This window comes from Desmodus rotundus, chromosome 3 (genome assembly GCF_022682495.2).
Source record: "Desmodus rotundus isolate HL8 chromosome 3, HLdesRot8A.1, whole genome shotgun sequence".
In the NCBI taxonomy this organism is placed as follows: Eukaryota; Metazoa; Chordata; class Mammalia; order Chiroptera; family Phyllostomidae; genus Desmodus; species Desmodus rotundus.
Window position 1 is genome coordinate 91,239,650 of NC_071389.1, and position 24,453 is coordinate 91,264,102.

Sequence of the window (24,453 nt, forward strand, 5' to 3'; positions counted from 1 at the left end):
GACAAAGGAGAGATGTTGCAAAGTGAGGGTAGTATAGGAATACAAGCATTTTTTTTTCTCCTAGAAATTTGTGAGACCAGGACCCTAGGGATGCAAGAGATACCTTTGGGGATCAGATTATAAATTGAGACCATGAGTTAGGAAGGGGGCATCTCCCCAGATTTCATTTGTGAAGCACAATTCATTGAAGGAGGTGCATTACCGCTTAGAACCTCAGGACCTGAGCAGCTCTGCACTCTTGGAGTACAGGAGCCCGTGTGGCAATTAGAGTTCTTGTGGAGAATGCTGGTGACTATGGTTCTTCTCTAAAATAGTTCAGTGCTAGGAGGGTGAGAATTTTAGACAACTGTTCTTAAGAATCTTTAACATTTCCCAGGAACTCCTAGAATTGTTTGGGAATCAGCAGGTAGGGGTATTGAGTCAGCAAAAGTTAGACCCTGATGCTGCTTCTGACCTCCTTTGTAGTTACAGGCTGATGGAACCCTGGGGCCTCAAGTTCACCTTCATACATTTAACAAGTTGTACTTGGATCTTGTTAAAATTTGGGCTCAACCACTCTCAATAAATTATTTTGCCATCTCAATACTGTCCTGGTTTAGCGAACATTTCCAGGTATTGTGGTCTGGACAGACCCGAATGATGGGTGGGTGGATAAATTCCCAGAGCAAGCAACAAGTTATGTTAAAGAAGGCTTATTACTGCCAGAATAGCAGATCATTATAATAAAACTTCTTAAACGTCTAGTGAGTTTTAGGTTTCATAAAAGGCACTAAAGCAGGATGTACATGAGGATAAGAAGCCCATAATGAGATGCAATTAAGGAAGTGAAAACACAATCTGATCACAAAGAAACATTTCCTGGCTGTGAGAAAGGTAAGTATGCAGCATAATTTTATCAATGGAATAAAGGAAGCCCCAGTGCCTATAAGATGTTAAAGAAGGCTGTTTTGAAGTACACAGCAAACATCTCAGCTCTGGCTCAGGTGCCTCTTAAGATCCTAACAATGAATTTGTACAAAAGAGCAAAATCTTTTTTTAAGGAAGAAGAAGGAGTTTCTCAGAGGAACGCTGATTAATTTCACTGGAGGTAGACAAAATGGATATTGTTAAGAACCTTAACACTGATTTGTATTCCTGTAGACAGCCACAGAACTGTACACCCTCAGAAGTTTGTGATAGACACGCGATCTGAAGTGCTAGGCATTTGGGAATGTCTCCTAAACCTTCAAAGGGAATTATTCCTTATAGGAGGTGAATATAAGGCAGGGAAATGAAAATATAAAAAAATGAGTATAATCTACTCTTCTACACCAAGCACTACAATGAACTAATATACGATATATGAAAAAAAAAGAAATGTATATCTCTCTAACAGATCAACAGGAGACTTTGGACTGCTATGTTAATTAAGACTGGTGGTCATGGAAATGAAATCATTTTTCTAGAATGGATTTGCTGGTGGGGGATTCTAGGAGTTGAATGCTCCCCATGAGATATGCTTTAGGATCTGGATGGTACGCCCACCAGTAGGAAGGACTCCTGAGAGTAGTTACTGCTCACTTTGAAGCCTTACCTACTTGGCATCCAAGGTGGCTGCCCTGCCACAGGGTCCTTTCTTCGAGCTGATGGGGTGAATATGCCCTGTGGCCACTTGCCCCATGGCCTCTGACACTAGCTTAATGTTTTTAGCATATTCCCTTTTTTCTGGACTGATTTCTAAGTCTTCTAAGACTAGAATCTTTAAGCATAAATCACTTTTTTTTTTTGTCTGCAGAAGAACATTTTAAGAAGGGGGACAAAGAATTGAGATTATTTGGAAAAAACAATAAGATTATAAACATCACATGGAAGATTTAGGCATTAACTCCTGAATTAAGATTAAAATTTCAGTTTCTAGGCAAGTGTGACACCATTTCTTTCAAGATGAAATAATGATGATGGGTGACAATTTTCTACATTTCCCAGTGGATTTTCTCACATTCTTATAGGAAAACCAAAGTACTATGTTATGTATCATTCCATGTTTTTGATTTTGTCTTCATTTCTGAAGAAAAAGACCTGAGTGCTGATCTTTTTTTTTTTTAATTTCTTAAACTTTCACAACATTCAGAAGTTTTTCTGCATTGTGTCTTTGCTGATGTCCAAAAAGATTTGAGCTTTGACTACAGGACTTCCCAACTGAATGCATTCGTAAGGTTTCTTCCCAGTATGGATTCTCTGATGATTAATAAGCCCAGAATTCTGGCTAAAGGCATTTCTACATTCAAGACATTTTGTAAGGTTTTTCTCCAGTATGGACCCTCTGGTGTTGTACAAGGATAGAACTTAATGCTGAATGCCTTCCCACATTCAACACATCCATAGGGTTTCTCTCTGCTGTGGATTCTTTGATGAAGAATAAGGGCTGAGCCCTGACTGAAGTGTTTTCCACATTCATCACATATATGTTGTTTCTTTATAGGAGGATTTCTTTCTTTCAAATCTGCCCTTAGGGAAACAGGCTTCTCCATATTTAAAAATCTGAGGAACACTTATATTGAGAGTGCCAGGAACTGCATGAGATTCTACTGCTGAAGGAATCTCCTGCTTTGGAGCTAATGATCCATTTTCAGTCCTAGCATCATCATCACAGTGCCTTAGGGAATAGAGCTCCCAGGATGCCCACTTCAGCTGGTTTTCCACAGCATTGAGCTCAGAACTTGGTAATCCCTGAACTTCTTCTTGAGATACAATCTCTTCTACCAGCACTTCCCGATTTTGGTGATGGAGAGAAACGGGTTGTCCAGGGTCATCTAGTTCACTCTAAATCCTCCAGCACCATCACTGCCTCTTCTCCATTCTCTGGATGATGCTCTGGAACCCAAGTCTGCAGCTCCTTGGGGAGGATGGTAACAAACTGCTCCAGCACTACTAACTCCAAGATTTATTCTTTTGCGTGTGTCTCTGGCCTGAGCCCTAGACAGCAAAGTTCTTGAAGCTGACTAACAGCTTCACGGGGCCCAGGTGAATCCTGGTATCCAAACTGCCTGAATCAGTGTTGGAAAACCTCTTGGTCAGGGAGATGGATCCAGGGAATACTTGATCCCTCTTCACCATCAGTATCCTCCTCCAACTTCACTCTCAGAATCTTTTCCTCTTCACCTGGAGTTGGGATGATAAGTATTGAATCTTCTTCCACTAACAGTGCAGACATCCTGATTTATAAATACTTCAAGAAAAAAACAGTCGAGGCAGGTAGGATATAGGCCTCAGGGAACTATCTCATTTTCCTCATAGGCAGTCCCACACACCCTTTCCTCCACTGTGGTGCAAACCTCTGGCTCGGGAACCACAGCAGCTTTGCTGTGCAAGGCAGACGCAGAAACCTAGGCACGAATCATTCTTAAGAAGTATGAAGGGCTCCTGAGCTAATAGCTTCCATTTTTAAAAAAGTTATTAACATGTTAGTGTTACTAATAATGCTAAATAATAGTAGCTAACACTTGCTTAGCCCTTACCATGTGCAGGGTATTCTGTTTTTCACCACAACAAAAATTCTTAAGAAGGTATGGTTATATCCATTTGATAGGTGAGGAGACAGAAATTTAAAGAGATTAAATTACCTTCCCACAGAAAGTAAAAACACAGGATTTGAACCCCAGCAGCTTTACTCCAGAACCCCTGGGTTTATCCTTTATGTTATGCTGACTCCTAAGGTGGCCTAGCTCTTCAGCCACACTTTATTTCCTTTAGCATGCAAAGGTGCTGCTATTTCTCCCATCTTGAAATAAAATCCTCTCAGTCTCACCTCTTTACCACATGAGTATAGCACCAGTCCTGAAGAAAGTTGTCTATGCTCCTCTTTAAAATCTCTCTCCCATTCTCTCTGGAACCCTCTCACCCATTGGACTTTTGTCCACATTTCTCTAAATCACTCTGAACAGGGTCACCAGTTACCTTGACGCTGTCATAAACAGCTGTCATTTTTCCATCTGTCCTCTGCCTTCCTCCCTGACCAGCAGGAGTGGTGATTAACAGCTTCCTGGTTACGCAACTTCCAGACTTTCAGGATTCTTCCATGCTCTTGTTTTCCTTCAGCCTCACTGCTTTCTCCTTTTGGTCATCATTGTTGCTGCTTCCTCACCTGTTTGACTTCTAAACATCAGTGGCTTCAGTTCTTGGGCCATTTCTGTTTCCTTTCTCACTTTGCTTTCTTGGTGGTCTTAACCAGCCTCAGGACTTGAAATACCATCTACACATCAGTGTTACCCAAATGGGTGCTTTTCACCTAGATCCTCCTGGGGAGGCCAGACTCATATATTCACTTCGCCTGTAGTGGAATCTCACCCTGTCTCATTATGGCTTAAATATTTCATGATTATTAGTTCCCTGATATTTGGTCAATGTTCAAATAGACTTAAAATAACACGGTGTATCTGCGGATAAGGTTAGCACTTCCATAATTTGTTTTAATTTTGTGGGATTTTGTCTTTGTTGGGGTTGATTTGTTTGACTAAGGCAGCAGTTCACAAGGGGGGTAGTTTGTCTCCCCAAGTAAAATTTGGCAAGGTCTGGAGACATTTTTGTTTATCACCGGTGGGGAGGAGGATGCTATTAGCATCTGGTGGGTAAAAAGCCAAGGATACTGCTAAACACTCTGCAATGCACAGGACAGTTTCCAAGAAAAAAAGAATTATCTAGCCTAAAATGTCAATAATATCCAAGTTGAGTAACCTGAAGTGAGGATTTATAAATTTGAATGATCTACTCTCAGTAGGAAAGGAATTGAGCATTTGATGCAAATAACAAAGTAGTTTGAACCTTTCTCTTTAAAACACATACTTATGAATAGATGCCAAAAGTTGGTAGCTATTCCTAACAAATGCACATTGTGAATGGTCCTCTTGTAAGCCTGAGATTCCTTTAAGCATGCCTGTTGGGTTTTGAGTACCTGCAGTTAAGTAGTGTTGCTCTTGGCAGGACTTGGTGAGCAAATGAGGTATGAGCTCTCTGATCTCAGTAGTCTGCTCAGTCAGCCATGACCTTCCCAGTGTCTCTTCTTTCTACACCCTGTCCACACTAAGCCTTGGCCCAGGCAGTTCTCAGTGGGGCGGCCTGAGGTTACCACAGGGGGAAAATGCAGGGCCCTCAGGCAGAGGTTCATGTGGGGTTCAGGGCAATTGGAATGATTTCTGTTTTCCAGTGAATGTTGTCCAAACTGTCGTTGTAATTTAATGCCAAAAGACCTTTAAATCAAAAGCTTTTGGGTGAAGTACTGGGCAATGGAGTTGGATTTTTACTATAGAAATTGTGGTTACTTCAAATACCATTTGGGTTCTGACGGGAATGAATTTTACATGCATGTGTGTGCTCACATGTATACATACCAACAGTACAATTTGCCACTTGTCAGAGCTACTTTGCTTCTTAGAAGTTTGGTAGTATAATTGTAGGGCCATAATGAAATGTATGTCTGAAAAAGAAGTGACTTTATTTAATGTGATAAGCAGGAGAGTTGTCCCTAGTAGGACTTACTATATCCCTTTCAATGTTTCTTCCTTTAGTTCCACTTGATCATAATAAGATACCCAATATTGCATTTTATATTTAAAAAAATGACTCTATTGAAGTGTAATACATTGTGGTAAGTTATGATTTAGAAGATGAGCTAATTATTTCATTTCAGTAAGTGCAATTACACATGTCTTAAAGCTTAATGCTGGTACTTTAAGGTGTATGTTTTGTAAATTTTGTCAATTCTCCTTTTCTTCCAGTTTCTGGTTTAGAAGATATTTGACTTTGGAATAGTATGTTGGTATCCTTTGTGATATTCTAGTAGAAAGTTTAAAACAAGGACTGTGTGCACGTGCACACACACACATTGATGTGTTGGACACAAGAACAATGCCAGCAAGTTGGAGATTTGGCCTCAGTCCTGTATCTGGACCGCCGCTGTGTGCTGATGCGCAGGGCTCTCACAGCAGGCCTTCCCCGTCTGTCTTTACAGGTAGTGAGGCCCAGGGGAAGAACCACAGAGACAAGATGATATTGTGTTCCATAATTTCATAAGGAAAATAAGTATAGTTTTCCTTGTATACAAAAGTTTATTACAAATAATTGTATTTGAGCTGTATAAATACTGTGAGCCAAACGATGAGACAAATTTCAGGTTTATTCATATATTTTTATAAACACCTATTCATTATAAAGACAAACTCATAGAAAATAAAACAGAAAAAGCAAAATTTTCTGAATGTTTAATGTGAAAATAAAAATAATCGTGTAAAGGGTGGCATAGTTATTAACATACATCCAAGTGTGCAGGGCAAATTTTTTTTTCTAAATCTGTCTTTGTCTTCTCTCCCACTGGTAGGTGGGGACTGCTATAGACACCAAAGTGTTGTCCAATCCTCACTTAATATGAAGCTTTGACATAAAAAGGCCCTTAGGCACTGTCCCGCCTCTGTAATTAGAAGGCTTAGGTTTGGGCCATAGACAGCAACAGAATAGAAGAGTGTAACTATATTAACCTGGGGACTGTGGAAGGTGATGAAATGTCACCTGGGTTAGTCTCCCAGCTTCAATCAGAAACAAATGCAGACTGTTTTAGGAAGAAACCAGTCTTCTTTTTTTCCTCTCTTCTTTTATTTTTATTACTTTTAAGTATATTTTATTGATTATGCTATTACAGTTTTCCCAATTTCTCCCCCTTTCTCCCCCCTCCACCCTGCATCCCCCCAATCCTCCAGCATTCCCCCCACCTTAGTTCATGTCCATGGGTTATACGTATAAGTTCTTTGAGTTCTCTGTTTCCTATACCACTTTTGATCTTTCCCTGTCTATTTTATGCCTACTAATTATGCTTCTGCCCTGTACCTTTTCCCTGCTATTCCTCCCTTCCCCCTCCCCACTGAAATCCCTCCATGTGATGTCCATTTCTCTGATTCTGTTCCTGTTCTAGTTGTTTGCTTAGTTTTTGTTTTCGTTTTTTTAGGTTCATTTGTTGATAGTTGTGAGTTTGTTGTCATTTTACATGTCTGTTTATATTTTGATCTTCTTTTTCTTAGATAAGTCCCTTTAACATTTCATATAATAAGGGCTTGGTGATGATGAACTCCTTTAATTTGACCTTATCTGGGAAGCACTTTATCTGCCCTTCCATTCTAAATGGAAGCTTTGCTGGATAGAGTAATCTTGGATGTAGGTCCTTGCCTTTCATGACTTTGAATACTTCTTTCCATCCCCTTCTTGCCTGCAAGGAGGAAACCATTCTTCTCAGAGATATCCTCTGATCTCTCACAGATTAAGATTAGTAAATATGAACTATTAGTGTCACCAAATGCACAAGGGAACAAAGATGACTCATTAGTCAGAGTCATCAGAAATAACAAGAATCAGTCCCTCAAGAACTTTAAATATTGGACTTATTAAATACAGAATATAAAATTAGTAAGGCATGTTTAAATTTAAAAAACAATAGATCTCCCTGGCTGGTGTGGCTCAGTGGATTGAGTGCTGGCCTGCAAACCAAAAGGTTTCTGGTTGGATTCCCAGTTTAGGGCACGTGCCTGGGTTGCGAGCCAGGTCCCCAGTAGAGGGCACACAAGAGGCAACCACACATTGATGTTTCCCTATCTTTTTCCCTCCCTTACCCTCTCTAAAAATAAGTAAATAAAAATCTTTTTAAAAAATGATACATCATAAGAAGTAAGCAACAACAGAACATAAAAATATCCAGGCAAATTTGAAAAAGAGAATGAATGTTAGATATAAAGAAATATTAAAATAAACAATTAAACATCTGCCTTAAGTATTAGACTACTGAGGTAAAATTAGATGGATCTAAGTTATTCAGAGTATGCAAAGAATGATAAAAAGATGAAACTTGTTAGGAGAGGGAGAGAGAGAGCGTCTGGTATTCTTTTCCAGAAGGAAATAGAAAGAGAAAAATAGAGTGAAGAAGAGGTATTGTTTGAAGAGATGGTTAAGAAATTTCCAGGCCTGATATAGGAGACACAGATCCAGAAGCACTGTGTACACAAAGCAGAAAATCACATCTATACACGTGGAATTGAAACTTCAGGCTACTGAAGACAAAAAGAACATCTCTAAACTAGCAAGGAGAAAAAAAGATAACCCACAACGCCATGACAGGTGGACTGCACTCTACTGACAGCAACAAAAGGAAACCTGATGAGACAGTAGAAGACTTTGTCATGCTAAGAGAAAATGATTTTCAACCTGGAATTGTAAAATTAGCAAAACTATCTTTCAAGTATGAGCCATACAATTTATCTATGTTAAAGAAATTCCTAAAGAATTTATTTTAAGAAGAAAGGAAATTATGTTAGAGGAGAGATTCAAAATGGAATGATGAGAAACAAAGTTGGTAAATACAGAACTGTACACAGCATTTCTAGTCTAAAATTATACATGTGAAGAAAGACACCCAGGGAACTTTCTATTAACTGAGACAAATTTGCAGAGCTTAAATAGAGAGGAAACTTATTTTATTAACAGAATCAAACTTACAGAGTTTAAATACAGACAAAACTTATTTTATCACCTTTAAATTAATCTTTTGCATTTGGAGACTCTATTTGACTATTGTGCTCATAAAAGATATATAATTACCCCTAAGGTGATAATAAAATAATGTAATACTTGATTCATATTTTATATTTCCTCGACTATTCTAATCCTTGATCCTCATAGTGGGCTATGAGGATCATATCCTACTTCCCCGAATTTGTGAATGTGACCTTATTTGAAAAAAGGATCTTTGCAGATATAATTAAGGTAAGGATTTGGGGATAAAGAGATCATCCTGAATTGCCAGGGTGGGCTCTAAATCCAGTGAGTAGTGTTCTCATAAGAAACAGAAGAGACAGAGATGCAGACACACAAAGCAGAAAGAAAATCGAACCTGCAACATTTTGGCATACAGGATAATATTCCAATCAACTGAGCCACCTGACCAGTACTAGGCCTTACTATTTTTAAAGATATATCACAGTAAAAATATCCAAGACAGTAAACTTTTATAACTAATAGAATTACTTTACACTGATATAGTAGTCTGAGATACAGCCTTTAAATTGTATCTCATTTGATTCTTAGTATGGATTATTATCCTATTTTATTGATAAGGTAACTAAAAAGTTGAAACACTTGCTTAAGATAGTGGCACTGTCCTGGCTGGTGTGGCTCAGTGGATTGAGCACCAGCCTGCAAACCAAAAGGTTGCAGGTTCTATTCTCAGTCAGGGCACAAGCCTGGGTGCTGGCCAATTCTGCAGTTGGGAGTAAGTGAGAAGCAACTGATTAATGTTTCTCTTCCTCTCTTTCTCCCTCCCTTCCCCCTCTCTAAAAATAAATAAATAAATAAATAAATAAATAAATAAATAAATAAAATCTTTTAAGAAAAGGTAATAGCACTGATAAAAGTAATGGAATTATTAATAACTCACATGGTGTATAACCCTGTTTCCAGTGTTCTGTTTGAAAGACCTTATCCTTTGCTCAGATTAGATGTTAAACCTGAAACCTGTTTTCAGGTCCTGACCTGGCATTATTGGGTTCTGCTCCCATCACACACCCCTTAGTGGATTCCCATGACTTGTGCTCTGGAGCTTCCCCTTCACCTGGGCACCTCTTGGAAACTCAGCTTTGAATTTAAGTACATTATAATAATATTTTGTTCATATTTGCTACATAGCTGAAACAGAAATTTGTTCTTTCCATTCTATCAGTACTCGTGATCTCAATCTGTGAACTAATATTTGGACTAAAACCCTTCTTAATTGATCTTCTTCTTAAGAATGTACGTTTATGTGGGCATTCTATTTTTCCTAGGTTAACAAGTTTACATTGAAAAAGTAACCTGTATTGTATGAGTCTGCATGCCTGCCTTTGGCTGTTTATTTAGATTTGTTCTCAATCTCAGAAATTTAAAATCTGAGAATTAAGAGACTTAGTCATAAAAGAACTAAGAAATCTGAACTTTTCATCAAGGCTTAGTTATAGATACTATTAACATTGTAATATAATATTTATAATAACAGCTAACATTTATTTAGAACTTTCTAATCATAGTACCTAGATGTTCTCACTTAAATATCAAAACTATGTGGCAAGTACTATTGTTATTCTTATTTTACAAACAAGGACATGTTAATATTAATTCCATAAATGTCTGTAGTGACTTATATTCTACAGCGTGGTTTTATACCTTTGAATTTGGAGTGTTAAATATTACTTTATTGGTAGTTTACAGAGGAAACTGTAACTTTAGAATTATTAAATGGTTTATGCCATTAAGTAACAGCTGTACTTCTGTCAGTTCATTAGCTAACTGTTCATTTCTTGGTCATCTTCATAGCTACGGTCTTCTAGTTTAAGGTTCTTAGAAACCAAGCATGTATTTAAAATAATTATGGAAGTTCTATTACCCACATGTGTTCTAATGCCCAACCACTTAAGCAATCTAATCTAAAAGGAAGGATACCTCCCATACTGCACTGTGAGTTAGTGAAGACAGCATGAAGTGGGACAAGATAGGGGTCAGGTTTGGCTGTTTGTCTGAATGTGGGCAGTCAGTCAGCTTCTCTTTGCCTCTCTTTCCTCACCTGCACATTTGGGATGGTTAGACAAAGTGACCTCTAAGGTGGTAGCCCTCATGTATAATATTGATAATTTTATAATAATTTTATATCATTCTCTCCTAGGATAGAACTATGTAAGGCAGGGTGTCAAACTCATTTTCACCAGGGGCCACATCAGCCTCCCGGTTGCCTTCAAAGGGCTGAATGTAATTTTAGGACTGTATAAATGCAACTACTCCTTAACTACGGGCAAGGAGCTTGGTGCTGCCACTGGGTAGGAACAAGGTGCTGGGTGGATAAAGCAAGGTGGGGGTCCTACAGGTCCTGTGTTTACCACCTGTGAAATATGGAGTAAAAATGAAGAGAGCAAAATTTTTAAAAATTATTTTAAGCCTCTCCTAAGAATTACCTTGTAAAACATATGATAGCAATAATATTTTTAAAATTAATCTTAAAATGAAAGTAAGAAAAGTTACATTATACGATCAAAGAGAATAGTACTTAGGAACAAATTTAAAAAAAAAAGGGCAAAACACTCTCTGGAAACTACTCAATATTACCAATAAAAATTTTAAAAGACCTAAATAAATGGGAAGACAACTTGTGTTCATCAACTGGAAGATGTGGTATTGTTACAACTGTATTACAAGGCCACTGTAATCAAAACAGCCTGGTACTGGCATAAAAACAGGCACATAGACCAATGGAACATAACAGAGAGCCCAGAAATAAACCCAAGTCTCTAAGGTCAATTAATATTTGACAAAGGAGGTAGGAACATAAAATGGAGCAAAAATAGCCTCTTCCAATAAATGGTGTTGGGAGATCTGGACAGCTACTTGCAAAAAAATGAAACTCGATCACCAACCTACACCATACACAAAAATAAATTTAAGGTGGATTAAAGACTTAAATATAAGTTGTAACACCATAAAAATCCTAGAGAAAAATATTGGCAGGAAAATCTCAGACATTCCACACAGCAACATCCTCACAGACATGTCCCCTAAAGCAAGGGACATAAAGGAAATAATAAACAAATGGGACCTCATCAAAATAAAAAACTTCTGCATGGTTAAAGAAAACATCATTAAAATGAAAAGAGAACCAACAGTATGGGAAAACATATTTGCCAATGATACCTCAGACAAGGGCGTGATCTCCAAAATATATAAAGAACTCACACGACTGCACTCCATGAAGACAAACAACCCAATTAAAAAATGGGCAAAGGACTTGAACAGACACTTCTCCAAGGAAGACATACAGAGGGCCCAGAGACAAATGAAAAGATGCTCAGCATCACTAGCCATAAGAGAGATGCAAATGAAAACCACAATGAGGTACCATCTCACACCAGTCAGAGTGGCCAACATAATCCAATCAACAAACAAATGTTGGAGAGTATGTGGAGAAAAAGGAACCCTAGTACATTGTCAGTGGGAATGCAGACTGGTGCAGCCACTGTGGAAAACAGTATGGGATTTCCTTAGAAAACTGAAAATGGAACTGCCCTTTGACCCAGAATTCCACTGCTGGGATTATACCCTAAGAACCCCGAATCACTAATCCAAAAGGACCTATGCACCACACTGTTCATAGCAACACAATTTACAATAGCCAAGTACTGGAAGCAACCTAAGTGCCCATCAGCAAATGTTTGGATCCAAAAACTATGGTACATTTACACAATGGAATTCTACACAGCAGAGAGAAAGAAGGAGCTTATATCCTTTGCAACAGCATGGATGGAACTGGAGAGCATTATGCTAAGTGAAATAAGCCAGGCAGTGAGGGACAAATACCATAAGATCTCACCTTTAACTGGAACATTATCAACAGAAGAAAAATGCAAACAAAATATAACCAGAGACACTGAAGTTAAGAACACTCTAACAATAGCCAGAGGGGAGTGGGGACGGGATAGTGCGGATAAAGTTTTTCAGGAACTACTATAAAGGACACATGGACAAAACGAAGTGGGAGGAGGCAAGCGGGGGAAGGAGGTCGGTTTGGCTGTGGTGGAGTGGAGGACTGGGGAGAAGATGCAGACAACTGTGATTGGACAGCAATAAAAAAAGTGTTTAAAAAAGAACAAAGAAGACTCACACTTCTTGATTTTAAAACTTAATGTTAAGCTATAGTAATCAAGAATTTGTGGTTCTGTCATAAGGATAGATACATAGGTCAATGGAATAGAATAAAAGTGAGAAATAAACTCACTTATTTACAGTTGATTGATTTTCAACATAAGATGTCAAGGCAATTCAAAGGGACAAAGAATAACTTTTTCAACAGTGTTAGAACAACTGTACGTACATATGCAAATGGAGGAAAGACCTAAATGTAAGAAAAAAATCAATAAAATTTGTTTTAAAATATAGGAGAAAATCTTCATGATCTTGGGCTAGGCATAACCCTCTCGGATGTGACACTGAAAGCTCATACTACAAAAAAAAAAAAATTAGACAAACTGGACTTCTTTAACATAAAAAAAAAAAAACCTTCTGTGCAGCAGAGACACCATCAAGAAAGTGAAAATATAACCAATACAAGAGAGAAGATATTTGTAAGTTATATATCAGATAAAGGACTTGGATCCAGAGTACCATATTTTCCTGTGCACAATGCACTTTTTTGCCCAAATTTTTGAGGGAAAAATAAGGATGTGCATTTTACATGGGTAGTACCTGAAATACCTTGTATCTTTTCATGTGTTTTCTAATTATTTGTTATATAAAATTTCTTGTACCATTCCCTGGCTGGTGTGGCTCAATGGATTGAGCGCTGGCCTACAAACCAAAGAGTTGCCAGTTTGATTTCCAGTCAGGGCACATGCCTGGGTTGCTGGCCAGGTCCCCATTAGGGGGTGCGTGAGAGGCAACCACACATTGATGTTTCTCTTCCTCTCTTTCTCCCTCTGTCTAAAAATAATAAATAAAAAATCTTAGAAAGATTACTTAAAAAAATTCTTGTACCATAATATGTTCAAAAATAAATGCTAAAATTCCTTTATAATTCAAAAAACAAGTATCTAAATATACATAAATAGATAATTGAATTAAAAGATTAAAACAAAAGTTTTTTTTTCCCTGAAAGTTTTGGGCCAAAAAATATGAGTGCACATTATACATGGCAAAATACGGTGTATAAAGAATTCTTACAACTGGAATAATGAAAAGACAAGTAACATGATTTAAAAATGGGCAAAGGATCTGAATAGACATTTCTCCAAAGAAGATAAACCAGTGGCCAACAAGCACATGAAAATAAGGATGCTCAATATCATTAGTCATCAGAGAAATCAAATCAAAATCATTATGAGATAACACTCAGTATCCAGTAGGGTAACTGTTGTCTAAAAAATAAGCCATAAGGAGTGCAGGGGAGGATGTGGAGAATTAAGAACCCCAGTTCACTGCTGGTGGGAAAGTGAAATGGCACAGGCACTTTGGAGAACAGCGTGGCAGTTCCTCAATAAATTAATCATAGACTTGCCCTGTGACCCAGGAATTCCACCTTTAGATACATACCCAAGAAAAATGAAAATGTCCAAATAAGAACTTGTCCATGAATGTTTATAGGAGCATTATTCACAATAGCCAAAAGATGGAAACTACCCAAATGTCCATCTACTGATCAATGAATAAGTAAAGTGTGTTATATTCACATAATACAATATTATTCAGCCATAAAGAAGTAATGAAGTACTAATTATTTTATAATATAGGTGAATTTTGAAGATATTATGCTAAGTGAGAGAAGCCAGTTACAGAAGACCACATATTATTCCATTCATATGAAGTGTTCAGAATAGGCAAATCTATAGTGACAAAAAGTAGATTAGTGGTTGCCTAAAGCAGGAGGGTTGGTAGAAAATGAGAAGTGATTGCTAAACGATATGGGGTTTCTTCTTGTGGTGATTAAAATGTTCCAGAATTCACTGCAGCTATGACTGTACCGTATCTAAGTATACTAAAAGCCACTGAATTATACAATTAAGTGGATGAATTGTATGGTATGTGAATTATATCTCAATACAGCTATTAAAATATAACTAAAAATAATTTTAAAGAACTAGAAATTTCAATTAAATTTGACTAGTTATCTAAGATAACTTTAGGATCCAGATTGAGAAAAACTCCATTAAGTCCTAGCATGCCATTGTAAATTCTGATAAGGTGAGAGCCTGGGCTTCATAGTCATGTTGACACTGATTTGAACCCTGTTTTAGAATGGCCATTTTGCATAGCTTCTCTGAATCTCAGCTGCTTTGTCTACAAAATGCAGGTAATAATAATTCTTAGCTGTGGGTTGCTCTGAAAAATTAGATGAACTTCTGCATCTAAAGAGGTTAGTGCAGCGTTAAAAGCAGTGGCCGTCATCAGATGTTTCATGCTCGTGGTCATCACTAGATGAGTTTAAAGAGAAAAGCCTGCTGAAAGGTTCCTCCCTCTGTTTGCATGTTCTGTTCCTTCTACCTGGATCACTGTCCCTGTCTCACAACTTAATTACTCCTTTCATGACCTCACTAGGAGACTCATTCAGGCTTCTTTTCTGGTAGGTGTCTTCTGACCACGTGCAGCAATGGTGTTACAGGCCCTGACTGTTTCTGACCTTGCAAAGCTGTTACTTCATTTCTGGCAGCACTGATTTGTCTGTCTTACCCTCTCTGTGCTGCTTGAGAGTAGGGACTGCTGCTTCACTCCTGGATCCCCCAGCTTAGTGTTCAGTGTTTGGCAGGTGCTCAGTTAATACTGGTTGAAAGCATGAACATGACACTATAGGGCCTAAGTGAATTGTTTGAACTTCTTATGCATCCATTTGACTCCTAAACATTAGTTTGCTGGTAAATGGAATAATTCTAACTATTTTGTGTTGGGAACTTTTAATGATTTGGCATCACAGATTTATCTGGTATGCTTTGGGATGATAGTATAGTCCACCCGTGAGAATAGAAAGATAGAGCCCTGTCATCCTGTACACCAAAAGGTCGTGGGCTCAATCCTCAGTCAGGGCACATACTTAGGTTGTGGGGTTTGACCCAGGGCCAGGGCCTGTGTAGGAGGCAACCAATCGATGTGTGTCTCTCTCCCTCTCTCTATCTCTTTCTCTTTTCCTTATTGTCTCTCTAAAATTAACAAACATATCCTGGGGTAAGGATTAGAAAAAAATTGTTACAAATCAATAGAAAATTGCTAATCAGTGATAGATTGGAAAGAATTACACCTAATATTTCTTCATTTTGAAAGGTGCTTTTTTGAGTGAGGAGCTCTGTGCATTATATAAACTACTGTGGAAAGTTGAAACTTTGGCTTTCTGAAAGTACTCTTTGAACTGCTAGGAGAAACTGAAAATGTGGATTTCCATGGAAGTCCCATTGTCATTTTTAATGACATGGCGTTGGTTTAAATGTATATACTGTGTTTGTGCAGTAAGTGAATCTAGTATATGTTTGAACTTGCACTGGGCCATATTCTTGCCAAAATTTAGAAAACCTATTTAGAAAAATTCCCCTTATTCCTGTGCCAATTCCTCTAGAAGCCAAAAGTTTTCATCACAACATTCACCTTCCTGCTTCATCTGCAAAGGGACAAAGATAAAGTTATTGATAAGGTACGATAGTAACCTACCTAAACTGTGTGAAACCATTACTGACTAGTTCATATACGTGTTATTACTTTGAGAATTTGGCATTCATTACTTGATGTTTTGTGATAAATTTACCTGGATACAGGAGCATGGAGAAAATTGTCTCAGCAGTATCTTCTAATTTTATCCTTTGTGTGTGTGTGTGATCTTTTAAAAGTAGATGGAGGTTTACATTAAAGACCAGAGAACATTAAAACAATTTCAGTACTTTCTTAAATATATGACACCTTTCATTCATTCATTTCAAATGTTCATAAAGAATTCAGGAGACTGTTCCTATCAATAACACTTAAATGAAATTGGAAGCTAGCACTGCAGTAAATATAGAGAAGCTTTTGATTTAGAACTGTAGCCTGTTTTATAGTTGGATGGCTATGCAGGCCCCTAAATAGAAGCCATCTCCCCTTGTTGACAACTCAAATGCATTCCTAAAAGTTTGTGACTTTTAACAGTCACACACCCTGTAAGCTAAGTTACTTTCCTCTCCCTCTCCCCAGGAGCCCCAAAATAGCTTTATTAATAGGAATATATGATGTTTATGTTCTTGAAAAATCAGGGTGGTCTTAGATGTCTGTCTTCCATTCTGGCACTTCCCTTTATACAACCCTTTTGAATTTTCTGTTTAAAAACTGGCATTGTGATGGCTTTTCCTTGGCCTAGTGCCTGGGTTGCATATTGCAGCAACAAATTAGGAATGTTAAGACATAAGTCCCCCAAAGAAGAATGTTTGTTATGAAAGTAGAGCTGATGTGACACTTAGAATTAGGGCTTCTTAACTTGTCTAAATGACAGTTAATGATCTTTTTCTTTTTTTTCCCCCTTAAATTATTACTTTAAAGAAGGAGAGGGAGAAGAGTGAAAGGAGTGCCCAGAGGCCATGGTTGGGTTCGGTTCACCAAACTGTTAGATGTCAAATGCATTCTACTGATAATACATCTTTTGTCTCTTTTTAGGAGCTAATTTTGTTACTCGAAAAATTAGCCGGTCAGTAGCTAAGATTTACCTTGGACAACTGGAATGTTTTAGCTTGGGAAATCTGGATGCCAAACGAGACTGGGGCCATGCCAAGGACTATGTAGAGGTAGGAACTAACTCATGTTCTTAACAATTCCTGTATCAGTTGGTATTTTAAATGCCAGGCCTCTAGTGGCAAAGGTGGTAGCATATAAAATTTTGCTAATGCAGCTATGTTTAAGCTCTCATACTGCTTTCAATTGGAAGCCCTTTATCCAGCAGTACATGTAGGTTATACTGACTAGTACTTGACTGAGGGAGCCTTTTTAAAAAAAATGTGTCGTTCATTGTTTTGGATGATGGATGAAAAAAATGTTTGAATAGTGTTCTTTCTAAAGATTTTTTTTCAGCTCCCACTTTTTGCACCTTGTCCTTCCTCCCTTTGCAATTGATATATAACTAACTGTGAAATAGTGTTTTGATATAAAGGTACTAGTTCTCAGGTCTTCACGAAATACTGCCTAATTTCAATTTGTATAAATAAGACCTTCATATTTATATTATTCTACTCAATTACTCTAAAGAGTAATATTCTAATAGAGCTTTTGGTTTCTGCTGCTTAAGAGTCTGCTTATTGCCCTACACATTTCTTAAAGTGTAGCTTTTCACACCAGTGTACTTCGTCCGTTAAATAAAGAGATAGAGATGTTAATGATGCTATTACAGAATAATAGATACAGATAAAGGAAATTTAAATTTTCACGCTTGAGATTTATATACTACACATTAAATTTTGGTTTGTGTTACATATGTAAGTAGTGGAATCTTTCTTTAAATAAATCATTACACTTTACCTTGCCCTAATTAGTATGCTTTCAGATATCTGTGGTGGTTCTGTGGCCATAGACCTGAACGAGCAGGTTCGTGACATTGTCATTTTCCCTGGAGCTTGCTTGTCCTTGTTTAGGTGCTTACAGATTTCCTGTGCTTGGGGAGACTGTTCTGTCCTTCAGGGTTCCTCCCTGGAAAACTGGATCTGGCTTCCTTGTTCATAGATTCAAAAAGAAACTTGAACATTTACAAAAGAAAGCAAACAAGTTGTTCACCTGTTAACACAGAGGTTTGCTTAGGCATTTGTTACTATTTATGTTCATAACAATTAAAAATGTTGTGTACTTGAACAACTGTCACTGATTTACATTATGGATAAAAATTGTCAGATTTTAAATTTTGAACATCACATTAAATATACTCAATTTTAATATTTCAATTTAAAAATTAAAACATTTAAATATGCTCTTATGAGCTTTAGTTACAAAGAAGTATTTAATGACATTAGATGTATTTTAAGAATGTTATATTAAAAAAAATATAAAAGGCCACACTTTCACAAATTATTAGAAAATGGGGAGACGTTAGTAGAAGCTGAATTTGTGTAACCTATATGACCTTACCTACTTAAAAATATAAGGCAAGTTTTTAAAAAATAAGTACATCATTTCTTCAATAATGTCATTTTGATGTAAGCCTTCTAGCTATCTGAATATACTTAAGAGTTTTACAGAAGGCTATTTTGTTGTCCCTCTTTATCCAAACTCTTGTTCTCTGAATTCAGGAACTAAATAGATCAAGTTTCATTCTATTTTATTTTATATTTTTGCACTGGGGTAAAGAAAAAGTTTGTATTGGAAGTTAGAAATAGATTTTGACAGGGAGAGAAACATATCAAAATGTTAATTTTGCTTATTACCAGTTATGTTTATGTTCTTCTTTACACTTCTATATTTTTCATATATTTGAAGCAAATATGTATAAACTTTTTAAATCAGGAAACAAAATAAATGACATTTTAAAAATAGGCCAAATATCTACCAAAAACACATGAGACTGTTAAATAAATACGTAAGTAATGAGAAAATCTTATGCGAGCTTAGTCAATCTGGAAGAAGGATCCTGCTATCATTTCATTCCCAAAATGCCATGTCTGTCACTGTTCCTGGATATAGCTCAAACCTGGGTACAAAGGGCCCACATTTGCATTCGTTTAAAATAAACACATTGTAGAAATGTTTTGGCTCAGAGACTTCAGAAGGTTCTCCCCAATGATGTCATTTTGAAGATTCCTTGACAAGATGGTGTCAGTACAGCATACCAGAAGCCAAAACATTTGTGTAAGAGCAAGATGTTCTGGCCTTTTGGTAAAATAAAAAATTTTCAAATTTTACAGAGGGACACACTTAAAAATTAAGTCATTCTAATTGGCATTCAAGGCCTGATTTCTTCCACAATACAAGTAGGATTTAATATTAAAGATCCCCTTGGAGTTCTGACTGTAACACATGTAAGAAGCATTGTATAGTTCTTGATTTCTAAAAAAGTATCATTAGGTAAGAAGTCATAGTTTGCTACTCCATTTTAAGAAATATTACCATCCCTTGCATTCTTAAATGTATTAAAATAAGATCATTTCACAGACTTATGAGTAAAAGTAAATATTGCCAAAATTAAAATAAAAAAGCATTAGAATAAAAAGAAAAGCGTTGTTTGTCTAAACTAGGTCTGCATCCTGGCAGCGTGATCGGCCTCGGAGTGAGGAGGCCTTGTGAGCACAGATCAGACGGCTTGCACTAGTGTCTCATCTCTACATGTTGTAATTGTATACTCCCCATCTTCATACACAAATATATTGTATTGGTAAGTCTTCAGATTAAGTGACATACTTCTTGACTTATGAATGAATTTCCATGATGGAGAGCTGAGAGTGTTTGACAAACAGGGTGTAGGTGATCCCAGCTGTGTCAGTGATTTGCTCCTCAGCCTTAGACAGGCTTTATATCTAAATTTACCCATCTGTAAAAAGGACATAATAACAGCCCTGTAAAAATTAGCATTAATGTGCTGTACATAACATGATTAGAATCTACCTCTGCCTCGTAAATATTTTTGCAACAATTTATACAAAGCCACTTCCTGTTGCTGAGTCAGGATCATTAACATACATTTATAGTCTTGTTTCCTAGATCAAAGTTAGTTTTAAATTATTTGAGTGGGTAAGAGGTATTTCAATTTGAAATGCAGAATATAAAAACTATATTAAATTATACTGTGTTTCAGAATAAACAAGTTATATGCAGTTTCATCTTTTCTAATATTTTATTATAAACAACTTAAACATCCAGAATAGCTGGATGACTTTTACCACACACATCCTTATACTCACCAACCAGGTTTTATAATTAACATTTTTGTTGCATTTTGAGGAAAAAAAAAATTCATATTTAAAAATTCCTGTATTGTTAATGGCTCAAAGCTATAAATACTCAATTTACACAAACACAGTTTATCAAAAATTTGCAGTTCTTGTGGGATATAGTTGATTGGCAACTCAAGCATTTGAAATATTTTAATCTTTTTATATAATTGTGATACCACACAACCTGTTTTTATGCCTGCCCCCTTCCATATATATTGAAGCCATTCCATGTGTTCATGAGAACACAGTGGTGACTCTATAACACATTCAAGTCAATTCTTGTTGCCAACATTGCACCAGTAGTGCCTAAAAACCTCTCTGGATGACATCGTTCCTTCAACACATCTTCTGTGGAGTACTTATGGTCTTCTACTAGTTGCTACAAATAGCAGTCTTCTAAACTTTGTCCAAAGCCAAATAGCCCTGTAATAACAAAGGTAAGCAAATTTCTTGTAAGATTGACTTCTCAAAACTTGTGATACATGAATGTGCACTATGGCCTGCTAAGGTTAATAAAGGATTTCTAAAACGTATTTAACCTTTCTGCCGTTTCAATAAAAAGTAAATGGCATCATATGTTTAAATAAAATTAATGGGAACCATTTGGTTAACAAGGTCCCACCATGATTCCACCTTGATAAAACTAGATGGAACACAACTGTAGCCAGAAAATATTGATAAGGACTGGGCTAGAAGTATCTTTAAGCACTTATCACTAACAAGATGGTCCCTTGCTCTTGGGATGCACAGATAATCAAGTAACCTAAGTCTGAGCCCTTTCCAGCAGCACTCAGTGAAAACTCATTACTGCCAACAGCCAACCAGACAGATGCTCTTGAAGAGTTCATGTGCAGTCCAGGGGACATTCAAATTATTGGGTGAGGATGGACATTCATGGATTTTAATATCACATTCCCCCCAACATACCTTTTTCTTTCTTCCTCTGTTTTTTCTTTCTTTTTTGTGGGGAGGAGGAGGTGAGGGTCAGGAGCCTGATTAGTAAAGAAAGCTACTTTTAGAAATGAAAATAATAATTGCCAAATGTAGGGCATTTATTATGTGCCAGAAACTTTGCTAAGGACTTTATATACATTGTGCTATGTAATACGTATAACAATCCTGAAAGGTAGAGAGTACACCTTCATTTTATGGAAGAAGGGACCGAGGGTAAGAGAGGTCAGATAACATATTTACCCCAAACCATGACCAATTGAGATGAATGAAGCCAGAACTCCAGCCCTGGCCCAATACCTAAGCCACACTAATAACCACTTATTTTTAGTGAAGTGAGGGGAATAGGGACATTAGCAGCAGGATCTGGGTAACTTTCCATTTTGCAGGAGGACAGAAAATTAAGCTTCTGTCACTTTTCTCTTTCTACCATACCATGGGGATAGACAAATATCTGGAAGAGACTGGCTGACTCAGCCATCAGATCTCTCTGAACTCACTATATTGGCTCTATAAGGCAACAAGGCAAGGGGTGTATCTGGGAAAATGGGTAGTTAGGTGGTTCTCTCTTTGTCCATTGGCTTCTAAGTTAGTTAACCTTAATTCCAGCTTTCAGGTCTCAGCTGATAACAGAAACCTTGGGGGAAATGGGGAGCCTCTGGCAATTGGGGAATAGACTGTTGACAGAGTTTGGGAGAACTGACCATTGTTTCTTAGTCCTTTCTTTCTCATCTAGTCCCATCTAGTCTGCTGTTAGCATTTTGCATCCTGTGAAAATTCACTCAAATTTGGAAAGAAAGGGTGCCATTTGAACATTTGGGATTTTATTTAAGGGAAAGTATGCTTATCGCAACATCAGAAACCTGTTCTTTTTCATATTTGGAAGACTGGTTTGATTTCTTATTGTGTTTGAGTTCTCTAAAGTATTAATGGTGCCAGAATCCATTCTTCAGTAAGGCCTCACTTAACAGATACGCAGAAAGTCATAGTTGCCTATTTCCTCTGGCCAGATATTGATCCCTTAGAGTGGTCATTCCTCCAACTCCCAGAAACTGTAGGCCCTATGTAAATTGTTATTTTAATAAATGAAGCCTGCACCATCCGTATTGCTAGGATGGATTATCCATCAAATTTCCATCCACAGATAATTTAGAAACATGGAGGTGGATACATTTTTAGATCATATATAGTTAGGTGAATTTTAAAAATATAAATGTGAGTATCTGACATTAAATTAGAAAAGTGGTTCTAGGCAACTGTATGTGTGTGTGTGTGTGTGTGTGTGGAGAGAGAATGAAAATGAATACAGATTGGAGCTGCATATTCAGTAGATACAGTGCCTGTGGAAATGGATTATGAAACTTTGTGTAAATGCCATTTATTTTCTAATGGCTGGCAATTAACCACATTAAGGTAGAAGCTTGTACTCCACCCTTTACTCACTCCTTTTGATGCCAAGTGTCATCATACTATTGTGGATCATGAAATGACTCTACCTAAGAAAGTATGGTTCTGTTCCTGAAAATAACGTCTGTGGAAAACAGTGTAAAAAGCTTTCTTTCCCTCTTAGATTATTATGCTCATTCACTTACATTTGAAATGTACCATATGATTCCTTAAGCTCTCTCCCCAGCTAAAGTGGCTATTTAATTTTTATAACAAGACTGTACATATGATATAGATTTAATTACCTCATAAAATATGACATCACCTAAATGTAGTGATGATTTTGCCTATAGAAGGTATATACTTTTAATAATAAATTCTTTATTAGTACACTAATGTACCTTGGAAAGGACCAAAGAAAAAAAAGTATTTGCAATCAAGATAGGCTTTCTCTTTTTTTCATTTATCCCATGCCTATGAACACCCAGAAAATAATATCTATATCCTGTCAAAATCCTCATTTTGAAATTCATTCTAAAGTACTTTTTGTCTTTATCCTACTTCCCAATGCTTAGTTGCAAGAAATTACTTAAAGTATGTGTTTTGTCCTCACAGAGCCTTGGCCCTGCGGCCCTGCTCTGTAACTTCCTCAGACCACTTGAGAGCTCCTTGCTGCTATCTCTGGAGCCCAGGCTCCAGGTTCCCAGGCTTGGCCTTAGGGTCCCTTTATCACAAACATGTTAATTTTGCCTTTGCTTCCAATGCCACAAAGCAAAAAACCTTTTCCAAATAGAATGTTCCCTAAACCAAAGGCAGCCATTTTATTTTTCTGCTCCTGTTTACTCCGTGCTAGAAAACACCTGCTTATTCTCTGCCCTGGGATCATTGCAGGGAAGTCTCAAAGATTCTTCCCATTCTTTCTTTTAGGCAAAGAAAAAAGTTTGATCCTCTCTGTGAGTGTTGGGTCATTTGTATTTGTAAAATCTGTCATTTCTTTTTCTACCTATGGGCTTTAGTGTTAAAGCTGGGATAACTGAGGCTTTGTAGAGCAGCTAGATCTGAACTCGGGGGAGCTCTCTGATGGGTACTTGAACCTGCCACACTGATTGTCTGCTCTCCCAGTGGCTGCAGCCAGTGGCTGTGAGATCAAGAGACACACACCTGCAGGAGAAGGCAATCTTTGGGCTCTTGCTTGGAATAGACATTGGGGAGGAAAAAAATGTTTGATACTTTGACTTGCTAGTTAAATTGCTTTAAAATAGGTCATTGACTTTGTTTCTTGTTCTTTACTGTCTGCCCTTTGGTAGTTAAAGAATATTCAAAAGCCACTATTCCCTTAGCACCAAATTTCCAAAGTGTTTCCTCTGTTGCTTTTAGAGTTTCTCCAGAAACTGTGGAGTTAACATGCATGCAAGCTGAAACAGGCTTCCATGGATGTATTCAGGGTACTGTTAACTGAAGATCCTCTTTTCATTTTAGAAACGAGAAAGACTTGAATTCCACTAAGCCCAGTTAATTCAAAAGTGCAGTTTTACAGCAGCAGAATTGCATAAAGGTGAAATTGATAAACCACTTGTAAAACTGTCTTTGCATTGTTAATATTTAAGCCTCACATGGAAATTATTAGTAAAGTCCCTGAAGAAAGAGATGAAATTACTTCTTAGTATAGTTTCCC

The 24,453-nt window shown here is 37.2% G+C and overlaps 1 protein-coding gene and 1 pseudogene across 1 annotated transcript in view; one reads left to right on the top strand and one right to left on the bottom strand.

Annotated features, from left to right (window-relative positions):
* GMDS (GDP-mannose 4,6-dehydratase) overlaps window positions 1-24,453 on the top strand; it is a 714,528-nt gene that overhangs the window by 296,838 nt on the left and 393,237 nt on the right. Inside the window, exon 7 of the mRNA XM_024552328.3 lies at window positions 17,188-17,315. Coding sequence (XP_024408096.1) covers window positions 17,188-17,315 — 128 coding nt within the window. The remainder of the gene's footprint in view (window positions 1-17,187; window positions 17,316-24,453) is intronic.
* On the bottom strand, window positions 1,761-10,139 carry LOC112297559 (zinc finger protein 24 pseudogene; annotated as a pseudogene).